This window comes from Mobula hypostoma, chromosome 24 (assembly GCF_963921235.1).
Source record: "Mobula hypostoma chromosome 24, sMobHyp1.1, whole genome shotgun sequence".
NCBI classification, from domain to species: domain Eukaryota; kingdom Metazoa; phylum Chordata; class Chondrichthyes; order Myliobatiformes; family Myliobatidae; genus Mobula; species Mobula hypostoma.
Window position 1 is genome coordinate 1,275,855 of NC_086120.1, and position 25,164 is coordinate 1,301,018.

General features: G+C 42.3%; 1 protein-coding gene across 2 annotated transcripts in view; it reads right to left on the reverse strand.

Moving 5' to 3' along the window:
• rfx2 (regulatory factor X, 2 (influences HLA class II expression)) overlaps positions 1 to 25,164 on the reverse strand; it is a 220,443-nt gene that overhangs the window by 159,383 nt on the left and 35,896 nt on the right. For both annotated transcript variants that reach the window (XM_063032557.1, XM_063032556.1), the window contains exon 2: positions 2,441 to 2,565. In XM_063032557.1, the coding sequence (XP_062888627.1) occupies positions 2,441 to 2,563 (123 nt within the window). In that variant the 5' untranslated portion in view covers positions 2,564 to 2,565. The remainder of the gene's footprint in view (positions 1 to 2,440; positions 2,566 to 25,164) is intronic.

Genomic DNA, 25,164 nt, shown 5'->3' on the forward strand with positions numbered 1-25,164 from the left:
GGAATACGAGATTCATGTCTAAATACTCCAGCTCAGTCATTTTATTCTTTGAATTCCTTCCTGAGAGTTATATAGCATTACACACAGAAAATTTATTTTCTGATGATTTTCCAGTTATTGATTTTTCTCAACTCTCAGAAATGTTCTCCCTTCCACTTAATTTTTTTTCTTTCTGAATTTTTGTTCCTCTTACCATTTCCATGCAAACTAGTTTAAGCCAACTCAACAAGTGCAAGAAAATTGGCTCCAAAGGATAGCGGCCACAGACCTGGTTAGGTGAGACCCATTTATCTTGCACAGGACCCATTCTAGAATTACACTGATGAGCACATGTAGAATCCTCTATAATGTAATGACCCTTCTCCCTCATTCTCCATGCAGCTGAGCCTCCCCAGTGTCCAATGAATCCAGGCTTTTTCCACCGAGGTTGGGTGGGACTACCAAAGGTCATGGGTTATGGGTGAAAAGTGAAAAGTTTAAGAGGAACACAAGAGGAAATTTCTTCAGAGGGTCGTGAAAGTGTGGAATGATTTGCCAGCAGAAGTAGTGCATGCAAGCTCGATTTCAACGCTTGAAGTTTAGATAGATACATGGATGGTTGGGTATAAATGGGTGTGGTCCAGGTGCAGGTCGATGGGACTAGTCAATTTAAATGGTTTGGCATGGACCAGATGGGCCAAAGGGTCTGTTTCTGTACTGTACTTCTTTATGACATGAACTCTGATTTTCTTTCTCCCATCAGTATTCAGAAATGGCTTCTGATGAGAGAGCTTATTGTCTGGCAGCTATCCGCTCTCTCTGCCAACACAGAGTGGTGGTCACTGCTGAAATGTGCATCAATAAAACATGCCATTTTGATAAGGATGGCTGAGTGTTGGATGTTACTCAAGCTCAGGTTCCTTCCTGTGGTTGTCCAAAATTTTCTTGGTATTTCTACAAAGGACATGGTGCTCTATACACAGGTAAGATGCAATGGCCGTCCTTCAGCGCATTTAATTAACTTACATATAAGTACCATAACAGCATCTCTTCACCAAAGTCCCAAGTTTTGTATTCAGCAGTACTCCATACAACTCACTCCATGCTTTAATTAAACTCCCATATTCTCTCCAATATCCTGAAGTTTGTGTGTGCTCATCTTGGCAGTTATTAGCTCATAACAGGGAAACTACAAACTATTAATTGTTAATTAATAAAGTTAACTATAATTAATTATTAACTATCTGATTAACTCTACAACTGTCAAGCAAAAGTTCATTTACTAGTGACAACACCAATGTTAAATGTCAAATGAAAAAGTCTTAACTAGATTCCATATTGTGGTAAATACAATTTACAATTCTTAAACTACTTGCTCCCCTATCCCTCATAGCTTAATAGTTATTAGAAAAACAGCACAACAGATCTGCTATCAGAAAAGAGCAAAAAAAAAATGCGCTTTTTAAACAACTATACCTTGGTTGAAGCTTGATGAGATAAAATACTTCAGGTTTCTTTGCAATATTCTTGGAAATCTCCTTTCAACACCCTCTAGTGCAATTGCTGCTTCCTACATTCTTGGTGACAAGAACTGTACACCAGTCATAAAGCTATACGGCAAAGAGTCAGGCTCTTCAGCTCAACTCATCCATTCCACCCAAGTTAGCTAAATAAGCTTACAGTATGTTTGACCTAGATCCCTCCAGACTTCTCCTATCCATGTGTCCAAATGTCTTGGAAAATGTTATAACTGTACCTACCTGTCTCTACCACTTCCTGACAGCATGTTTCATATACCCTATGTGAAAAGTTGCCTCTGGTCATGATTAAATCTTTCCACCTTCACTGAAACTTATGCCCTCTAATTTTGGACTCCCCTAACCTGGAGAAAAGATTTTCATCCCATCCATGCCCCTCATGATTTGTAAACCTCTCTGATGTTACCCCACAGCCTTCAATGGCAGCATAAACGGTGCTTGCTTTCATTAGTCAAGGTACAGAATACAAGAGCAGGGAGGCCCTGGGTACAACATTATAAAACATTACTTAGGCCCCAGCTAGAAATTTGTTTGTAGTTCTGGTCAGTGCACTATGGAAAGGAGATTACTGTATTGGAGAAGATGAAGGCGGCATTAAGGAGGATTTTGTTAGGAATGGAATAGTTCAGCTCTGAAGAGAGACTTAATAGGCAGAGTTCATTCTCACTGGACCAATAGAAGCCAGGAATGTAACTTGGTATAAACTTAATTCTATTAAGAGCAATATATATATACACACACAAAAACCAGGAAGAGAGGCTCATAGTCTCCAATTATAGACAGTTTAGAATTAATTGCAATACAGATGGAAGAATATTGAAGAATTGGCATTTAGATCTTATCCTGTGGAATATTGCTCAGTCAAAAACATGTACCCTCGTAACCTTCAGGGTTCCAATGACATCAGTGGATATGATCTATACCTGTTGTGGTGCTGGCACTTGCTGTACCACTGCAGACTGCACAGATGGTGGACCAGCAGCAGACGTCCGCAGGGTCACAGTTGTAGCCGAGTCTGATGTACCCTCTGTACTCTGCATGCTCATTTCTATCAAAACAATAAAGATGTTAGAATGAGAGATGCAAGTATAATAACCCAAAAATGTAGAAGTGATACATGGAGTTGATAAGATTTCTGGCCATTTCTGATCAAGCACAAATAATTTACCAAATTAAAGCAAAACTTAACATCAGAAAATTGTAGTTTCTGTAATTATTTTATCATAGAACAAATTAAGTTCATTTGAAATGCTCTCAGAGTTTAAATACAACCTGCAGGGAAATGACCCAGACAATGTACTAAGACTCCAAAAAAAAAACGAAAAGATAATTGACTAAAAGAAATATGTTATAAATGCTGGTTGAACAATAAATATTACGCAGAGCATTGAAAACAATGGTAAAATTGAACTGTTCTATATTACTGAAAGCCAATATTATATTAAAATGCTAAGTACAGATTAGGTCTATGCACTGAGCATTTTGGAACAATGCTATACACTTCTATACTTACCACTGTTCTCTTTCTTCCTACTAAACTCATTTTCTATCTACGCTACTAGTCTCTGATTGCATGCCTTTCAATTTGATCATCAGTACCATTATGAAATCCCCTTTCAAAAGTTCATATAAACTTCAGTTGCATTTCCTTCCACTGTCTACAACTTCAAAAAAAAAGCATCACCATCATTTGTTTAAAAATTTGCATAATGCATGCTAATATTCTCTATTCCATCACATTTATCCAGTCTGTCACCCACGACACCATCTAAAATGCTCTCCGTTGTTCAGGAAAGGGGCAGACGTGAAGTTATTGGGTATACACTTGGATCACCTTTTTAAACTAAATATTGCAAAACCTGATATTTTTTCATCCTCAAGCCCTACATGCATCTTTTGGTGTTTGAAGGACAGCTCAGGCTTTCCAAAATTTATCTAGTTTCTGGAACATTACCAGCAAATAGGAAAGTAGAAATATATTAACACTACAGATGAAAGAGACAAAAAGACATTACTGATCTGTTTGCTTGACACTGTCGGAACATGGTTGAATTTATTATGGATGGGGTAACAGAGCACCTAAAAAAAAAATCATAAAATGGTATTGACCCCTTGGCATTTATGAAAGGGAAATCATGTTCACCCAATCTAAAAAAAAGTTCACCATGAATGTAGCTGGATCGAGCTTACAAACAGCAGATAAATTCTATTTAAGTTATCAATTAATAAAGCACTCACAAAAACAGTTACCAGGGAAGGGCTCGTGGGTTACTTAGAACATAGAAATTACAGTACAGGAACAGACCCTTCAGTCCACATTGAACTAGTAATTAAATATGTCTCTGAATTAGTCCCTTCTGACTACGAGGTCCATATCCCACCGTTCTCCACACATTTAAGTTCCTATCTAAGAATCTCTTAAATACTTTTATCATATTTGCCCCACTACCATCCAATGCAGCACATTCCATTCACCCAACCACAAGGGTAAAAACTTGCCCCACACATTTCTTTTGATCTTGCCCCTCTCACCTTAAATACATGCCCTCTAGTATTAGATATTTCAGTCCTGGGGAAAAAAAAGATACTGGCTGTTAACTCTACACTATTGATGCCTGTAATAGTTCTTTTTACATATATGTCAATGATTTGGATGATGGAATTGATGGCTTTGTTGCAAAGTTTGCAGACATTGTGAAGATAGGTGGAGGAGCAGGTAGTCTTGAGGAAGCAGAGATGCTACAGAAGGACTTGGATTAGTAGAACAGGTAAAGAAGTGGCAGACAGAATAGTGTTGGGAAGTGTATGGTCATGAACATTCAAGAAGAAATAAAAGGGCTGACTATTTTCAAAATGCAGAGAAAATACAAAAACCTGAAGCGCAAAGGGACTTTGTACAGGATTCCACAAAAGTTAATTTTACTTTACTTTACTTTCTTGTCGTCAAACAATTGATACTAGAGCGTACAATCATCATAGCTATATTTGATTTTGCGCTTTGCACTCCCTGGAGTACAAATCGATAGTAAATATTAAAAATATAAATTATAAATCATAAATAGAAAACAGAAAAGGGAAAGTAAGGTAGTGCAAAAAAACTGAGAGGCAGGTCCGGATATTTGGAGGGTACGGCCCAGATCCGGGTCATTTGCAGGTCGAGTCTGTGGTGAGGAAGGCAAATGCAGAGTTAGCATTCATTTTACAAGAGGACTAGAATATAAAAACGAGGATAGAATGTTCATACTCTATAAAGCCTCACTTCGAGTGTTGTGAGCCGTTTTAGGTCCCTTACCTTAGAAAGGATGTGCTGAAATTGGAAAAGTTTCAAAAGAGGGTAACAAAAATGATTCCAGGGTTGAATGACTTGTCATATTGAAGAGCATTTGATGGTTCTGGGCCTGTATTCGCTGGAATTCAGAAGAATGACAGGTGACCTCATTGAACCCTATTGAATGGTGTGAGGCCTTGATAGAGTGGATGTGTAGAGGATGGTGGGAGAGTCTAAGACTAGTGGACACAGCCTCAGAATAGAGGCGCATCCTTTTAGAACAGAGATTAGGAGGAATTTCTTCAGCCAGAGAGTGGTGAACCTGTGGAATTCTTTGCCACAGGCCATCTTTATGTGTATTTAAGGCAGAGGTTGATAGATCCTTGTTTGGTCAGGGCATGAAGAGATATGGGTAGGTGTGTAGGAAGGGAGGTGATTGGGGCTGAGGGGAAGAATGGATCAGCCATGATGAAATGGCAAAGCAGACTCGATGGGCCAAATTTTACTCCTGTGTCTTATGGTCTTAAAGTAAATAAAGGCATCCGTTAGTCTTGCGAGACCATGGATCCGCGCCTGGAAAGTCTTCACTCTCTAGGACGCAGGCCTGGGCAAGGTTGTATGGAAGACCAGCAGTTGCCCATCCTGCAAGTCTCCCCTCTCCACGACACCAATGTTGTCCAAGGGAAGGGCATTAGGACCCATACAGCTTGGCACCAGTGTCGTCGCAGAGCAATGTGTGATTAAGCGCCTTGCTCAAGGACACAACACGTTCCCTTGGCTGGGGCTCGAACTCATGACCTTCAGGTCGCTAGTCCAATGCCTTAACCACTTGGCCACGTGCCCATATTTATGATCTTATAATCTCATAAACCTCTATCAGATAACACACACAAAATGCTGGTGAAACGCAGCAGGCCAGGCAGCATCTATAGGAAGAAGTACAGTCGACATTTCGGGTTGAGACCTTTCATCAGGACTAATTGAAAGAAGAAATCGTAAGAGATCTGAAAGTGGAGGGGGAGGGGTAGATCCGAAATAATAGGAGAAGACAGGAAGGGGAGGGATGAAACTAGGAGCTGGAAAGTTGACTGGCAAAAGGGATACAAGGCTGCAGAAGGGAGAGGATCATGGGATGGGAGGCCTAGGGAGAAAGAAAGGGGGAGGGAAGCATCAGGGGAAGATGTTATTGTGAGAGGGACAGAGAAAGAAAAAAGAGAAGGAAAAAAAGAAAAATAAATAAATAAATAGGGGATGGGGTAAGAAGGGGAGGAGGGGCATTAACGGAAGTTAGAGAAATCAATGTTCATGCCATCAGGTTGGAGGCTACCCAGACGGAATGTAAGGTGTTGTTCCTCCAACCTGAGTGTGGCTTCATCTTGACAGTAGAGGAGGCCGTGGATAGGCATATCAGAATGGGAATGGGACGTGGAATTAAAGGTGGGAAGGGATGAGAGGGTGACGAATGGCCAAGGGAGTCGTGTAGGGAGTGATCCCTGCGGAAAGCAGAAGGGGGGGAGCGAAAGAAGTTCTTGGTGGGGGGATCCCATTGGAAGTTACGGAGAATTATATGTTGGACCCGGAGGCTGGTGAAGTGGTAGGCGAGGACAAGGGGAACCCTATCCCTAGTGGGGTGGCAGGAGGATGGGGTGAGAGCAGATGTGCGTCAAATGGGAGAGATGCGTTTGAGAGCAGAGTTGATGGTGGAGGATGGGAAGCCCCTTTCTCTAAAAAAAAGGAAGACATCTCCTTCATTCTGGAATGAAAAGCCTCATCCTGAGAGCAGAAGCGGCAGAGACAGAGGAATTGCGAGAAGGGCATGCATTTTCGCAAGAGACGTGGTGGGAAGAGGAATAGTCCAGGTAGCTGTGAGAGTCCGTAGGCTTATGGTATACATCAGTAGATAAGCTGTCCCCAGAGATAGAGACAAAAAGATCAAGAAAGGGGAGGGAGGTGTTGGAAATGGACCAGGTAAACTTGAGGGCAGGGTGAAAGTTGGAGGCAGAGTTAATGAAGTCAACGAGCTCAGCATGCGTGCAGGAAACAGCGCTAATGCAGTCGTCGATGTAGTGAAGGAAAGGTGGGGGACAGATACCAGAATAGGCTTGGAATGTGGACTGTTCCACAAAGCCAACAAATAGGCAGGCATAGCTGGGACCCACATGGGTGCATATAGCTACACCTTTAGTTTGGAGGAAGTGGGAGGAGCCAAAGGAGAAATTATTAAGAGTAAGGACTAATTCCGCTAGACGGTGGAGAGTGGTGGTTGAGGGGAACTGGTTAGGTCTGGAATCCAAAAAGAAGCAGAGAGCTTTGAGACCTTCCTGGTGAGGGATGGAGGTATAGAGGGATGGAGGTATAAAGGGACTGGACATCCATGATGAAAATAAAGCAGTGGGGGCCAGGGAACTTAAAATCATTGAAAAAAATTCAGAGCGTGAGAAGTATCACGAACATAGGTGGGAAGGGATTGAACAAGGGGGGATAAAACAGTGTCGAGGTATGCAGAAATGAGTTCGGTGGGACAGGAGCAAGCTGAGACAATGGGTCTACCTGAACAGGCAGGTTTGTGGATCTTGGGTAGGAGGTAGAAACAAGAAGTGCGGGGTGTGGGAACTAAGAGGTTGGTGGAAGTGGATGGGAGATCCCCAGAGCTAGTAAGGTTGGTGGTGGTGTGGGAGATAATGGCCTGGTGCTCCTTAGTGGGGTCATGATCGAGGGGTAAATAAGAGGAGGTATCAGCGAGTTGTCGCTGTGCCTTGGCAAGGTAGAGGGCAGTACACCAGACTATAACAGTGCCCCCCCTTATCAGCAGGTTTTATAGTAAAGTTAGGATTGGTGCGGAGGGAGTGGAGAGCAGAGCGTTCGGAAGGAGTGAGATTGGAATTGGAACAAGGTGTGGTGAAGTTGAGACGGTTGATGTCCCGTCAGCAGTTAGCAATAAAGAGATCCAGAGCAGGCAGAAAACCAGAGCTGGGTGTCCATGAAGAGGAGGGTTGAAGATGGGAGAAGGGATCATTGGTGGGGGTGGGAGAGTCCTTACCAAAGAATTAGGCTCGAAGACGGAGCCGGCAGAAGGAGAGTTCAGCATCATGGCGCACACGGAACTCACTGAGGTGTTGGCAAAGGGGGACAAAGGTAAGGCCCTTACTGAGGACAGAGCGCTCTGCCTCAGAGAGTTGAAGGTCGGATGGGCTGGTAAAGACCCGGCACGGATGAGAGCTGGGGACGGAGGCTGGTAGTGTCAGTGGAGAAGGGAGGGTTGGGGTGAGAGGAAGATGGAGCCACAGGGGGTCCAGGACCTGGCGATGGGATCTTGGGGAGACGGGGTTGCAGAGTGGTGGTGGGGCAAGGGGAGACGGGAGTCACAATAGCAGCAGGTGAAGACCCGTCCTAGAGTTCACAATACCAAGCATAATACCCACCACCAAGCACATCTTTTCCTCCCCACCTTTCTGCTTTCCGCAGGGTTTGCTTCCTACGCAACTCCCTTGTCCATTCGTACCCACCATCCCTTCCCACCGATCTCTCTCCCAGCACTTATCCTTGTAAGCGGAACAAATGCTACACCTGCCCTTACACTTCCACCCTCACCAACATTCATGGCCCCAGACAATCCTTCCAGGTGAGGCAACACTTCACTTGTGAGTCGGCTGGTGTGATGTACTGCGTCCAGTGCTCCCGATGCAGTATTCTACATACTGGTGAGACCCGACGCAGACTGGGAGACCGTTTCGCTCTGTCCACCACAGAAAGCAGGACCTCCCAGCGGTCACTCATTTTAATTCCACGTCCCATTCCCATTCTGATATGTCAATCCATGGCCTCCTCTACTGTCAAGATGAAGCCACATTCAGGTTGGAGGAACAACACCTTATATTCCGTCTGGGTAGCCTCCAACCTGATGGCATGAACATTGACTTCTCTAATTTCTGTTAATGCCCCTCCTCCCCTTCTTACCCCATCCCCTATTTATTATTTTTTTCTTTTTTTTTCCTTCTCTCTTTTTTCCCTCTCTGTGCCTCTCACAGTAACTCCTTGCCTGGTCTCCATCTTCCTCTGGTGTTCCCCTCCCCCTTTCTTTCTCCCTAAGCCTCCCGTCCCATGATCCTCTCCCTTCTCCAGCCTTGTATCCCTTTTGCCAGTCAACTTTCCAGCTCTTAGTTTCATCCCTCCCCCTCCTATCTTCTCGGCCCGAAACGTCAACTGTACTTCTTCCTATAGATGCTGCCTGGCCTGCTGTGTCCCACCAGCATTTTGTGTGTGTTGCTTGAATTTCCAGCACCTGCAGATTTCCTCGTGTTTGAGCTTCTATCAGATCTCCAGAGAGAAGACAACACAAATTATTCTAACCTCTCCTCACAACATGTCCTCAAATCCAGGCAGCATCTGAGTAAACTTCTTTTGTATCCTCTTCGAATCGCCCACATCCTTCCTTTTATAGGATGACCAGATTTAAATGCAATATTCCAAATAAGATGAGTAATATATTTTGTGAGGAGAGCAAGTTAAAGAGCAGAGTTCAAATAAATGGGGTTTTTTGAGGCAGAGCAATATTCAGTATTCGTGCTTGTCTCTCTGCTGTAATGATAGCTTAGATGAAATGATAAGAGTATAAAACTCCAAGTATATACACATTACTTCTAAAATATGACAGGATAAAAAACAGCTGACAGATAGGAACACCATCACCTACAAGTTCTTCACTAAGTTTTAGCACCATCCTGTCTTGGAATATATTGCATCATCATCATCAGGTGCCATGCCCAGACTGAGCTTTGACTGCCATGGCCCACACACTCCTGTTTCGGGTCAAGTGGATCTGTTCATTGGTATTCATTTCCAGTTCTCTGGCTGCTGTCTCCATCATCATTTGTCTTTGCCATCCTCTTGCTTTCTTCCCTTCAATCTTTCCCATAATTACTGTGCATTCTAACTCCTCTTTCCTAATCACATGTCCAATGAAGTTACGTTGCCTTTTCATCATCTCACATTATTTCCCTTTTTGTGCTTGCTCTGTACATGACATCTTCGTTAGGTATTCATCATTACAGGATCAAATAACCCAACAACTCTTCACTACATAGATGTAGTAGGCCAAGGCAGTAGCTCACATTAAAATACCTGAAGATAACTTGGTTGTGCAGCAGATGACAATCTTGATTAAAAAATCCTTACCCTACAAATGCATAAACAAACAATATTCATCAGGGGTGGGCCATCTGAAGCAACTAAGGAGAGAGTAAACATTAAGTAATGAAACTGTTGTGTGAACCCACAAGCAAGTAGGACTTTTCGATAGATTAACACTTGCACCAAGTACAATCAATCAAGGCAAAATGTAATTTGAACTGTATTGCAAGAGGCTTGGAGTACAAAACAAAGGCAGGCTTACTTGTTAATTTAGGGTTTTGGCAAGGCCATTTTGGAGTGCCACATGAACTTGCCTTGGAAACAGTGAAGATTCCCAGTTGATTCCCAGAATAATATTGCTATCCTTTAGGAAAAAGATCAAGTACATTTTTTAATAATCACTGGGTTTTATGATGCAAGAGTCAAGAGATTAGAAATTATTTTATATCATAAGGATATCAATCTTTGGGATTCAATACCCAGAAACGTGATGGATGATCAGAAGATTCAAGAAGGAGACCTTTGTGCAGAAGAAATCCAAAGGATTTGGTGCTTGGGAAAATAGCTGAGCATATATATTAAAAAAAAATCAAATGAACTGTAGACATAATGAACAGGTCAGGCCTCATCTGTGGGAAGCAACTGAGCGAATGTTTCCAGAATGCTGTTTTTACTAAAGCAGCTGAGCAAAGCCCAGAGATCTTTGTTTTATATCCACTCTACATTCATAGAATGAAGCTCACTACAGGTCACTCATCCATTGTTAAGGATCCTCACCATCTGAGATGTGCCATTTTCCTCATTGCTACCATCGGAAAAAGGTACGGAGTTCTGAAGGTGCACACTCAGAATTTTAGCTTCTTCCCCTCCACAGTCAAATTTCTGAACAGTCCATGAACGTTAGCTAGTTATTTCTTTCTTGCACTATCTTGTAACTTGTAGTAATTTATGTCTTGCACTGTACAGCTGCAAAACAAATTTCACTACCTACAGTATATCAATGATAATAAACCTGATTATGATTTGCTTCCACAGATCATTTGGGAGAAACAGACAAGCTAAATGAATCAGCAAATCAAGGCCAATAAATTATAACATGGAAAAATGAACAGTCACGGTGGAAGAGATGTGGATAAGAGAACGGCTGGTTATCAGGAAAAAGACTCGGCACAAAATTTCTGCTTGAGAAGATGTACAGTCGGAAACAATAGGAATGAACCCCATTTCCACCATACCTGAGGAAAGAGACTTTGAAACAATACAAAAAGGTGTTGGAGGAACTCAGCAGGTCAGGCAGCATCTACTGAGGGAAATGGACAGTTGATGCTTCAGGTTGAGACTTTTCATCAGGATTGGAAAGACTGTTTATGTGCACATATGATTCAATAATCACTATTTGCAAAATCCACCACCTTGTTCAGACATTCCAGTTTTGACATCGCTACCTTGGAGACAAAGATATCACAAGAAAGATGAGCGATTTCTCATCCATATGAAAAAAAAATCCATCTCCATTGACAAATTCAAATGTCTTGCCAGCAATGATGATGACAAGTCCTGGTACACAAGCACCATCCCTTCCCAGTGGTTACATGCCCACTTGCTAAATAGACATCAGCCTACCTCTAGACCTCAGCTGTGGCTCTCCAGGGTGATTGTATCATGAGCCATTCAAGCTGATAATACAAGAGGGTAATTGTGAGTTATTGTGATCAAGGCAGCAAAGAGTAGGACACATACAGGATTTCTGCACAGACCAGTGCTGCACAACAGCCTATAACTAAACTGGAACCCATTTCCTAGCAACCTGCTCACCTTGCCCCTATACATTTACCCGCATCAAGTTCTTGAAGACCACAATTAAAAATGCTTTGACAGTTAAGGCCATGACATATCTGTAGGCTATCAAACAACAGAAAAAGTTTAAAGCAAATCGATAATTACAAGTTCAAACATGAACAATAAAAACACTTCAGAGAATTAATCAAAAGCACATGAATTACCTGAAGCTCACACCCCCTTACCCCCAAGATCTGTAATCCATCACTGGCATACTGAAACTGAGGCAAATTTGGTAATTACATTTTTGTTAAATATCCAAGGATAACAGATCTTTTAAAATTGTAAAGAAGTTTGCTGAGAACACAAGCCTAATTGACCTGTTTATTTCAGGATTCACACTTGTTTCATTCACACTATTTAAACATATCCAAGACACTTTTTCAAATTTTCAATTAAATTGCACAACTTGGCCTTACAGAAAAGTCAAACAAAACTTCATTATTAATAGTGATATGTACTCCGAGGAACTCCAATGCTCAACACTAAGTTTATCTGCTGCAGTTGAACTTGCCCATAACAATACTGGCAAATTGCCACCAATTGGTCATGTACAAATTCAAGGACACCACTCAGCAACTGTGACATCACAGAATAGTCTCAGATTTGGGCACAACAGGATAATTTACCATAACTTTACCTTCATGGGTGAACATATTTGGCCATTATTCTAAGGCAGGGATGGCCAACCTTTTACATTCCATGTGTCAATTTTTTCCACTTACGAGTTCAGACACGCCATACAATTCTTGTACAGTGCCCCCATTCAATTCTTGTAAAAAAGTTAATATAGAACTCGTGCGTGAGAAAAGAAATCACATCGGAACTAGTGCTTGAAAAAATTGACGCATGGAATGTAAAAGGTCAGCCACCCCTGCTCTAAGGCCAGGACCAGCCCCAGATCAGCCACATCCCAATAGTAGTAGCAGGCCTATTTAAGAGCAAGTTCCAATCTGGTAAAGTTGTAAACACAGATGCAACAGAAACTAAATGAATTCCATTCAATGCTCCTGATTGAAGCTCTGCAATCCTGCCAAATCTTGTTGTGAACAGTGGCATACAATTAAACAGCTAACAGAAGAAAGGAGCTTCAAGAAAAATCCTGACCTTCAAAACTAAGTGGCAGAGGACAATGCACAAGTGCCAAAGCTAGATGCATTTATACATACATTTAGCCAAATGTGCCAAATAGATAACCCCTCTGCATTTCCCCATCATAAGAATCTGCAGTCTTCATCCAATTTTAGTCATTCCATTTTATTGAGAAAAGGTTGAAAGCAATAAATATACCAAACACAGTTGAACCAGACAATAGCCCAGCTTTGGGACTGTTTCTAAAACCTGCTGTGCCTCAAGCCAAGGTAATTTCCAAACCTGCCATCAGCCAACTGAAGGAAACTTCGGTATGCCTTGTCCACAAAAAGTAGGGCCAATCCAAATTTCACTATTTATTACTTGGTCTGCTTTAACTTATTGCTGTCTGCGTGGAGTTTGCACATTTTCCTTGTGAATGTATGTGTTTCCACAAGACACTATAGTTTCCTCTTACATCTCAAAAGATATGTGCATTAGATTAATTGTAAATTGGCTCTAATGTGTTGATGAACTGCAGAATCCTAGGAGAAACAATGGAAGTGTGGAGAAAATTAAATGGGATCATGTAGAATGGGTGCTTGATTGTCACAAACCTGGTGGGTGGAAGGAGCTGTTGCTGTGTCTGTTTACAACTTCTATAGTTTGCCTAGATGATTACCGTTCCAACAACAATCAGGAAGCCATACCTTATCCAAGACAAAATCAATCTGCTTGATGGGCATTCTTTCCACCACAATAATTACTCATTTCATTCAGCACTGGTATACCATATCTGCCAAGTGTATACCATGTACAAAATATACTGCAGCCACTATGATACTGCACAGGACCTGCCAAATCTACAATTTCATCCATTAAAAAAGTACAAGTATATACATGGAAATAATCACTAGCTGTAGTGCTCTCTCCAAGGCACAAATCATTCTGGTTTAGAAATATATCACCACTAATTGTACTGGGGTTAAACCCTGTAATTTGTTATTCAACATTACCATGGGAGTATTTAAGAGTAAGCAATCTACATCTGTGAGAGGAAAGGAATTGTTGCGATTTTAAATTGATTGTTCTGGGGCAATTGAATGCCGGCCACATTACCTGCTCAGGAGGTTTACTGTTGTGTTCATCATTGATGTTCATATCGCACCCACTTTCCAAAACCCCGCCCCAAGCTCAAACACCAAGGATGCACTAACACAGCTCACTACAAAATAATTATCTTCGTTATGTCAGGAGACCTGCAGGATATTTTACCCAAATTCAACCAACACGTCACCATGGCCACCAACGGACAAACAGATTAGACTATGTTTATAAAAGAGACACAGTAATTACAAACTAGAGAAAATCTGCAGATGCTTGAAATCCAAGCAACATGCACAAAATGCTGGAGGAACTCAGCTTACTAGGCAGCATCTATGGAAGAGAGTACAGTCGAAGTTTCAGGCCAAGACCCTTCAGTACTGGAGAAGAAAGACGAGAAGACAGAGTAAGATGGGGAAAGGGGAGGAAGTAACACAAGGTGGTAGGCGATAGGTGAAATCGAGGACGGGGGAGGTGAAGTAAAGAGCTAGGAAGTCGACTGATGACGGAGATAAAGGGCTGGAGAAGGGGGAAATCTGATAGGAGAGGACAAAAGGCCATAAAAGAAAGGGAAGGGGGAGGAGTACCATAGGGAGGTGATGGGCAAGCAAAAAGATACAGTGAGAGGGGGAAATAAGATTGGGAAATAATGAAGGGGGGGGGGAGGCAATTACCAGAAGTTCAAGAAATTGATGTTTGTGAAATTGAAGTTGGAGGCTACCCAGATGGAATACAAAGTGTTGCTCTTCCAACCCGAGTGTGGCCTCAGCGCAGCAGTAGAGGGGTCATGAACTGACATGTCGGAATGGGAATGGGAAGTAGAATTTAAATGGGTGGCCACTGGGAGATCCCACTTTGTCTGACAAATGGAGAACAGGTGCTCGGCAAAGCCCCCACTTTCTGCTTTCCGTAGGGATTGCTCCCTACACAATTCTCTTGTCTACTCTTCCCTCCCCACTGTTCTCCCCTCCTGGCACTTATCCTTACAAACAGAACAAGCGTCATACCTGTCCCTACTTCTCCTCCTTCACTACCATTCAGGGCCCCAAATAGGGTGAGGCAACACTTTACCTGTGAGTCTGTTGGGGTCATTTACTGTATCCTGTGCTCCTGGTGTGGCCTCCTGTATATCCGTGAGACCCGATGTAGATTGGGAAACCACTTCTCTGAGCACTAACACTCCATCCACCAGAAAAACTGGGACCCATTTTAATTCTACTTCCCATTCCCATTCTGACATGTCAATCTATTGCCTCCTCTACTGCTGCAATAAGGCCACACTCAGAGTCAAGGAGCAACACCTTATATTCCGTATGGGTCGCCTCCAACCTGATGTCATGAACATCCATTTCTTGAACTTATGGTAATTCTCCCCCATCCCCTTCCCTTCCACCATTCTCCATTCCAATTTCTCTCTCACCTCACATCCTTACCTGCCCATCACCTCTCTGGAGCTCCTCCTTCCCTTTCTTCAATGGTCTTCTGTACTGACAGATTTCCCCTTCTCCACCAATCGACTTCCCAGATCTCTACTTCACCCCTCCCAATTTCACCTATCACCTACTACCTTGCATTTCTTCCTCCCCCCACCTTCTTACTCTGACTTCTCATCTTTCTTCTCCAATTCTGATAGAAGGGTCTCAACCCAAAACATTGTCTGTTAGCTCTTTTCTATAGATGCTGCCTGAACTGCTGAGTTCCTCCAGCTCTGTATCTGCACACCCTCATCTTGGCCTCTCTGACCACATCTCTACACTGTTAATCCCAGCATATGGAAAATGGAGAAACTAATCAAGGACATCACTGCCCATATCCCTCCAGTTCCTTCACATTCATGTGCCTATTTAAGCATCTCTTTAAAAATCTAATGTTTCTCCCTCCACCGCCACCCCAGGCAGCAAATTCTAAGCATCCATCATAGTTTATTAAAAAAACTTGCCCACCATCTTCTTTAAAATTACCCCCTCACCTGACGCAATCTCTATGCTCAGGAATGTTTTGAATGGACTGTCAGATGCTCAAGGAGGCCATCACACACTGTGAAGACACAGAACTTGAGGAATATGCCTCACCTGTCACCAGCTACATCACCAAGTGTGTGGTCATCTCACAGCACAACCAGAAGCCCAGGCTGAATGCAGAGGTGTGCTTCTTACTAAAAGCCCAGGATGCTGCTTACAAGTCCAGAGACAAAACAGCTCCCAGAGCAGCCAGGACATACCTCATCTTAGCCATCAAGAGGGAAAGACCAGAATATATGTCTGATAATGATCCCCAGCATATGAAGTTGGGCATCAAGAGCATTACTGATTATGTAAGGACAGAGTGCCAGTGTCTGGACATCTGTGATTAGAAGTGTTCGCAGGGATGTGTACTGGGACCTCCGCTGCTTGTGATGTATACAAATAACCTGGATTAAAAATTAGATGGGTGGGTTAGTGAGTTTGGGGATGTTACTAAGACTTGCGGTGTTGTGGATAGAGTAGAAGACTGGCAAAGAATACTACAGCATATAGATCAATTGCAGATATGCATGGAGAAATGGCAGATGGAGTTTAACCCAACCAAATGTGAAGTGTTGCACCTTGGTAGGTCAAACGCTAAGAGACAGAACACTGTTAAAAGCAAGAGGCTAAACAGTGTCAATGAGCAGAGGGATCTTGAAGTACAAGTTCGTAACTCCCCTACACAAATTGATAGGGTGGTTCAGAAGGCATATATCACACTTGCCTTTACTAGTCGAGACATTAAGTTCAAAAGTCAGGAAGTTACGTTGCAGTTTCATAAAATTTTAGTTAGGCTGCATCTTGAGAATTGCACACATCTCTGGTTGCCCTATTTCAGAAAGGATGTTGAGGCATTGAAGGTGGTGCAGAAGCGGTTTAATCAGGGTGTTGTCTAGATTAGTGGGCATGTTATAAAACGAGAGTCTGGACAAACTTGGGCCGAGTTTGGCAAACACTGGAGTGCCGGAGGCTGAAGGGAGATCTAATAGTCTTGTAAGATTATGAGCGACATCGAGGAGACAGACAATATCTTTGATATTGCAGTGCTCGCTGAGCTTTGTAGCTTGCAGACATTTCGTCACCAGTCGACATGACATCCTCAGTGCACAGTTGTTGGTGTTTTGCTCTGGGAGTGCTCGCATTTATATGATTTAATGCAAGCAAATTGCCAAGCTTGCCGAATACTGCAACATCAAACACCTCAACCTGAGCTACCATTATTTCCCACTATCCTAGACAGCATCTTTCTCAAGGGTTGAAATGCCTCATACCAAAAGGCGTACATTTAAGGTGAGAGGCGGTAATTTTAAAGGAGATGTGAGGGGCAAGTTTTTTTAAAAATTCATGAACAGTGATGTGTGCCTTTATTGCATCTTCCAGGCTGATGTACTGACAGACATTTTTAAAATGTTTATATGTTTAGATAGGCACATGAATTGAGGAAAATGGAAGGATATAGCCATTCTGTAGACAGAAAGGATTAGTTCAGTTAGCCATTTGATAACTAATTTAATTGGTTTGGCACAACATTGTGGGTGAAGGACCCGTTCCTGTGCTGTACTGTTCCATGTACCAGTGACATCTCACTTCCTGATTCTCTGAACAACTTTTACGCACGCTTCGAGGCATGCAACATGCCAACCCCAAAAACTACCCACTCCCAGGCAAGTAGCCACTGTATGTAACAGCAGCAGACATGAAAAGTTCTCTGCAGAAAGTCAACCCCCATAAAACCACAAGACCATAAGACATAGGAGCAGAATCTGGCCCATCGAGTCTGCTCCACCATTCAATCACGGCTGATCCTTTTTTATTCTATCTCCCCCTCAACCCCAGTTCCTGGCCTTCTCCCCGTAACCACTGATGCCATGTCCAATCAGGAACCTACCAACCTCTGCCTTAAATACACCCAATGACCTGGCCTCCACAACTGCATGTAGCAACAAATGCCACAAATTCACCACCCTCTGGCTAAAGAAATTTCTCCACATCTGTTTTGAAAGGGCGCCCCTTGATCTAGAGGCCGTGCCCTCTTGTCCATGGGAAACATCCTTTCTGCATCTACTGTCTAGGCCTTTCAACATTTGAAAGGTTTCAATGAGACAACCCCCCCCCCCCACCCATCCTTCTGAATTCCAGCAAGTACAGACCCAGAGCCATCAAACGTTTTTTGTATGATAATCCTTTCATTCCTGGAATCATCCTTGTGAACCTCCTCTGGATCCTCTCCAATGCCAGCACATCTTTTCTAAGATGAGAGGCCCAAAACTGTTCACAATACTCGAGGCGAGGCCTCACCAGTGCCCTGTAAAGCCTCAGCATCACATCCCTGCTCTTCTGTTCTAGACCTTTATAAAATGAATGCTAACATGGCACTTGCCTTCCTCACCACCAACTCAACCTGCAAGTTAACCTTTAGGGTGTTCTGCACAAGGACTCCCAAGTCCCTTTGCATCTCAGATTCCTGTATTTTCCTCCCCGCTTAGAAAATAGTCCGCACATTTATTTCTACTACCAAAGTGCATGACCATGCATTTTCCAACATTGTATTTCATTTGCCACTTTCTTGCCCATTCTCCTAATCTGTCTAAATCCTTCGGCATCCTACTTGCTTCCTCAACACACCTGCCCCTCCACAAATCTTCACATCATCTGCAAAATTGGTAACAACACCAACTATTCCTTCATCTAAATCACTTATATACAGCATTAAAAGAAGTGGTCCCAAAACCAACTCCTGCAGAACACCATGAGTCACCAGCAGCTAACCAGAAAAAGATCCTTTTATTTCCCACTCACTGCCTCCTACTAATCAGCCAATGCTCTAATCATGCCAGTAACTTTCCTGTAAAACCATGGCTCTTAACTTGGTAAGCATCCTCATGTGTGGCACCTTGTCAAAGGCCTTCTGAAAGTTCAAATTTACAACATTCACTGCATTCCCTTTATCTATTCTACTTGTAATCTCCTCAAAGAATTCAAACAGGTTTGTCAGGCAGGATTTTTCCTGAAGGAAACCATGCTGACTTTGTACTACCTTGTCCTGTGTCAGCAAGTCCTCCATCACCTCATCCTTAACAACCGACTCTAACATCTTCCCAACCACTGAGGTCAGGCTAACTGGTCTACAGTTTCCTTTCTGCTGCCTTCCTCCTTTCTTAAAGAGTGGAGTAACATTTGCAATCTTCCTGTCCTCTGGCATCATGCCAGTGTCCAATGATTTTTGGAAGAGCATTTCTAACGCCGCCTCTTTCAGAACCCTAGGGTGCATTTCATCTGGTCCGGGTGACTTATGCACCTTTAGGTCTTTCAGCTTTTTGAGCACTGTCTCTCTTGTAATAGTAACTGCACCCACTACAACATCAGGCATACTGCCAGTGTCTTCCAGTGAAGAATGATGATATTCATTTAGTTCATCGGCCATCTCCTTATCCCCCATTATTATTTCTCCTGACTCAGTTTCTCGTGGTCCTATATCCACTCTCATTTCTTTTATTTTTAAACCTGAAAAAACTTTTACTATCCATTTGATATTATTTGCTAGCTTGCCTTCATATTTCATCTTTTCCCTTCTAATGATTTTTTTTAATTGCTCTCTGTAAGCTTTTAAAACTTCCCAATCCTCCATCTTCCCACTGAGTTTTGCTTTTGTTGTGTGCCATTTCTTTTGGTTTTACAATCGCTTTGACTTCCCTTGTCAGCCATGGTTGTACTATTTTACCATTTGAGTATTTCTTCATTTTTGGAATACACAATAAGACAGCTGGGCCAGACAACGTCCCAGGCAGAGAATTTGGAGTGTGCACAGCAGCTCACTGATGTCTTTGTGAGCACCTTCACCACTTCACCCATCCAGGCTATTGTCCTCATATGCTTCAAATCAGCCACCATCATCCCTGTACCAAAGAACTCTACACCTTCAGAACTAAACAACTACCACCCAGACGCACTAATGCCAACCATCATGAAGTTTTTCTGAATGGCTAGAAATGACAACCCCAATATGCTTACCAACAGAACTGCTTTACAACAGATGCGATAATATTTGCCATGCACCTGGCCCTGACACACCTTGAAAACAAGGACCCTTATGTCAGAATGCTGTTTTTGGATTTTAGTTCGGCATTCAAGACTACTGTCTTACAGACCTTGGTGAACAAACTCCTACTCCTCAGCCTAAATACACCACTGGGTGTTGGACATCCTAACCAACGGAACTCAGTCTGGATGCACAACCACTCCTCCTTCCTCATCATCCTTGAACGGGTGCCCCCCAGGGCTGTGTGCTGTGCCCATTGCTGTACCCTCTGCTAACACATAACCGCCTGGCCAAACAACCAAGTAATCACATTGTCAAGTTTGCCGCGTTTACCTAATGTACTGGGTGGGCACAGGAGTACATTCAGCCAGAGACTCATTCCACCGAGATGCAGCACAGAGTGTCACAGGAAGTCATTCCTGCCTGTGGCCATCAAACTTTACAACTCCTCCCTTGGAGGGTCAGACACCCTGAGCCAATAGGCTGGTCCTGGACTTATTTCATAATTTACTGGCATAATTTACATATTACTATTTAACTATTTATGGTTCTATTACTATTTATTATTTATGGTGCAACTGTAACGAAAACCAATTTCCCCCGGGATCAATATGATGATGACACAACTGTAGTGGGATTCATCACCAACACAGATGAAGCGTCCTACAAAGAGGAGGTGGAAGAGCTTGAGGCCAGATACCAGACAAATAACCTCTTCCTCAGTGTCTGCAAGACAATTGTTATTATTGACTTCAGAAAAAGTCATACCACTCACTCCCCTCTTTGAATTGGTGGTAGAGCAGTGGAAACTGCAAGCAGTTTGAAACTATGGGAGTGCACATCTCACACAACCTCTCAAGGTCCTAGTACACATTTCACAGAATCAGGAAAGCTCACCAATGCCTCAACTTTCTGAGGAAGCAGAAGAGAGCTACACACATCCTTCTACCCATGTGCAGTAGACAGCATCCTACCTTGCACTAATGCAGCACATTATGGAAACTGCACTGCTGCAGAGTGGAATGCTCTACAACAGGTAGTCAAAATTGCCCAACACATCACCAGCACCAGCCTACCCACAATCAAGGACATACAAACAGAAAGGTGCTGGAAAAGGGCTAGTAAAATCATGAAGGATCCTTCCCACCCTGCTCATGGACTGTGTCTCATTCCCATTAGGGAAGAGGCTACATAGCATCTACGCTAGGACTACAAAACAGTTACTTTCCCCAAGAAAAGCTGATTAACACCTCCACCCACAAATCCGCCCCTCCACATCCCCCACCACCACTACTTTATCAATTCCTGGTCAGCCACCTTGTGTAAAGACACTCCTGTGCCTAGAGTCACTTTATGACATACATAATATAGTTTGTATATTAACTGTATTTATTTATTGTAGCTTTTAATTATTGTGTTCTTTATCCTAGTGTTTCTGCGCTGCATCAGATCCAGAGTTACAATTATTTAATTGGCCTTTACACTTGTGTACTAGAAATGACATTAAGTAACTTTGAATCTGAAACCCTGGACTCTGCAGGGTTTTGACCCAAAGCTCTCCTCACACAGATGCTGCTCAATCTGTTAGGTTCCTTCACAAGATTGTACTTAGCTCTGTGGAAGGAGGATGATTACAGCGATTATCTACACAGAGCAATTAGGAAGGGCAACAAATGCTGCCCTGGTGCAACAAAACTAGTGTCCTGTAATCAGTTTTAAAATAAACGCTGTTTCTTGAAGCTACTGTACATTCTGAAATTGCTGCATGTAAGGAGGTTGGTCATGCCAAACACATTCATTAGGTAGCTTATGAGTGAATGGAAACAACTTTGAAGAACAGATTCCAAAATCACTGATAACACTTCTTCGCCAAAGGTTTGATTCAGCACAATTTACAACACTTTCTCATCCAAAGTTGTATCGTTAGCATGGTGGTTTCTAAGTCTGCTGAATTTTTCAAGTAGTAGCCATGTCATCTTGTTGTGTGTACATGAATTACATGCTCAGCAGCCTACATTATAGCCACAGCTATTGGTTAGTATTAGTACTAAATCCAGAAATCTTCCTTCATGAAAATACCTAATGCAAATGATTATTTTTAACGTACCATCTTTAGAATTCCCACTAGCTTCATGTCCCAGCATTGACTAAAATAACTTTGCCTGTCAATTACCTGTCCCTTTGAAAGTGTTGGTCATCGGGTAGGAAACTATGGTGGCTATACCCCTCCAAGTGTCAAATGGATAATGAGTCTGACTGGAGTTTAGGCAGGAGAAATCCTTACGCAGCTCTTGCTGTCAGAGTGACCTATCTCAGCACTGTTGCCTTCAACTACAGGCAATCTGTTAAACTGCAAGGAACCTTTTAAAAGAGAAAACAAAAATCCATTGGACCATCTTGATTTGGTTGGAAAGTTTTTAAAAACCTGTGTTATTTAATATTCTAATGGAGTTACCTTTACACATCTTTCCTGATGTGTGACAAACTATTTAAACACAGAAAAACAGATGTTCAATCAAAAACAAGGCAAAGCAGCTTGCTTTGTTTGCTTTTATTGTTTGCTAATTCACAGCAGTTGCTTTGGGAGACACAGCCCACTCCTGCTTCTAGGAACTAGTTGCCAGGCAACTCACCAAACACTAAAAACCAAACAAGTCTTTTCCACAATTCCCACTTCTGCTCTTCATCAACATAAACCGCATTAATACTTCACTTATTATGCAGGATACATTCTTTACAGGTTTACTTCAGCAGAACTGCAAGAAGCTGCCTACTCAAGTCAAATGCTGCACCTCAATTCTTCTCTATAACTCAGTTATGCAATTCTTAGATGACATATTAGGTAACAGAAGAATGCTGGCACCTATCAATTTGTGCCCATCTTGTTAACATTTATTTGGAGTTTTAAAAAAAAGTACCAGAAAAAAACCCAGGATGGCCAGAAAAACAACATTTGATAATGCTTTTGAACTTTTCTAATAGATTCATTTGAAGTAAAAAAGTATTGTATATCGTGCATTCAGCATTTCAAGTGCTTCATAGTGCTGTGGATGGAAGGACAAGAGAAATTTCAATTATATTTAAATCTGTAATACTTTGAGCAAAATTCAAATTTGATTCTATCAAATACCAGACTCAGAAGCCATTTAAAAATAGTAGCAACCGGTGCCAAATCATTTCAAAAACTGTTTACAATCATATGGAAAGAACAGCAATGAACTCCATTTTATCAAATTTTACAAATCTGGTAATCGACAATTATTCAGGATTACATAATAAGTTAAAATTTGATTTACTATTTCAGAGGAATTAATTTGCATGGGTGGATGAGAATGCATTTCTTCATTCTGATCTGTCTAGACAAGCCAGAAAACTGTCTGCAATGGCATATCTTCCAACTTGAGCTGTTACCTATACTGTCCCTCAAGGATGCAACTTTTTCCTCATTGATATACCATCTTTTTTCTGGTTTAAGATGGGGCAGGTGAAGCACAGCAACAATTTGCTGGGAGCAAAAGCATCTATGACTTTATTAAATCACACCTTTTTCTAGTAAATGATCACTGCAAATTCCCTTTCAGAGTCGAGCTTTTGCCAGAAGTTGAGCCACCTGTAGCGTGAACTGAAGTCTCGAAGGTGCAGGACGATTGCAGCGCAGTGTATTTGGGCTGAATCGAGGCAGCGGGGTCCAGGTCTGAGAGAGGGAAACAAACCAAAATTTGGCTGCTGGAGCAGACTTAGAGGCAATTCAAAGCATCAGAACTGAGGTGAAGCAGAGTTGAGGCAGTGGGGCCTATGCCTGGGCCCGAGAGCAAGGAATGAGATCTGACTGATTTTAGCACCAGGCTAAATTGAAAAGCTCAGGTACAGTCCTAATTGAGGTGGCGGGGTCCCAGGTCCGTCAGCATATCGAAGCAACAGGGTCTTGGTCTGAGAGTGAGGAACAACCACAGTTTGTCTGATTTAAGTGCCAAGCTAGATTGAAAAGGTCAGGTGTCAGGGCCAGAAGTGAGTAATGGGCCAGTGTTCAGTTCACTGATCCGCGAAGTTTACTCTTCTCTGTCGAACCAAGACTGTGGTCTACAACTAACTCGTTCCTGGATTGGCTGCAGTGATGAATGGCTTTGTGGCTAGGGCTCACTTTCATGAATTTCAGTTTTGAGTGTTATTTTGCCTACTTTTATTGTTTGCACAATGAACAGAACTTGATTGTTCTTGTTGAAAAGTGTCTGTCTGTTGAACTCCAATTACCTTTTCTTTGCCTGACACCTGGGTGGAAGGGATAGAAACTGGGGAAAAACAAATAGTTTGACAGTTCTTTTCTTCCAAAAAGCACCTCCTTTGATGTGGTTTGGTAGGGAGGGGATGATGGCAAGTGGAGGTATGCCATTCAGTTGTCCATATCATAGTTTACCATGCCATACTAAAAAGTTCCACTGCCATTTTTGAAGGAGGGTGCCAAACATCAACATCTGGAAAAGCTTAAGATCAGCACAGTTCAACACTGGTTTATGTATGAAGAGCAGTATGTCATCAACTAAACATCATGATGAAATCTACACCCAAAAATAATTGTCAAAGCAAATTCCAGGGAAAGTCCTCTGTAGATTTCCAGTAAAAAAGCAAGAATACAGAAAGGAACAATTTAACTATAATAGGACTGAATAGGCTAAATGAAACAGTATCAAAAAAATCTATGGTAGATAGCTTAATTAAGTGAAAAGGTCACTTACTAGCCATAAGCACAAGAGATTCAACAAATGCTGGAAATCCAGAGAAGCACATGCTGGAGGAACTCAGGTCAGGCAGCATCATGGAACAGTCAATATTTTGAGCCAAGACAACATCAGGACAGGAAAGGTCTCAGAAGGGTGGACTGCTTATTCCTCAAAGATGTTGCCTGACCTGCATAGTTCATCCAGCATTCTGTGTGTGTTACTTGAAATCCAGGCTGCAAAAAAGGAAATAGCATTCTGCAAGAATCAAACTGCTTGTATCTCAATCTAGTCAGCAGGTGATCAATTTATTGTTGAAGTGTTAATTACCAGACAAGAGGATTAGGTCCACAAAATATCTATGTGCAATTGAGTCACCTAGCTCTGGGGTGGGGAAAATAAACTGTTTGAATTAGTGATACGTTATTATTCTACAGTCAATAATAAAGATTAAACTGTCAACATGGTCAGCTGA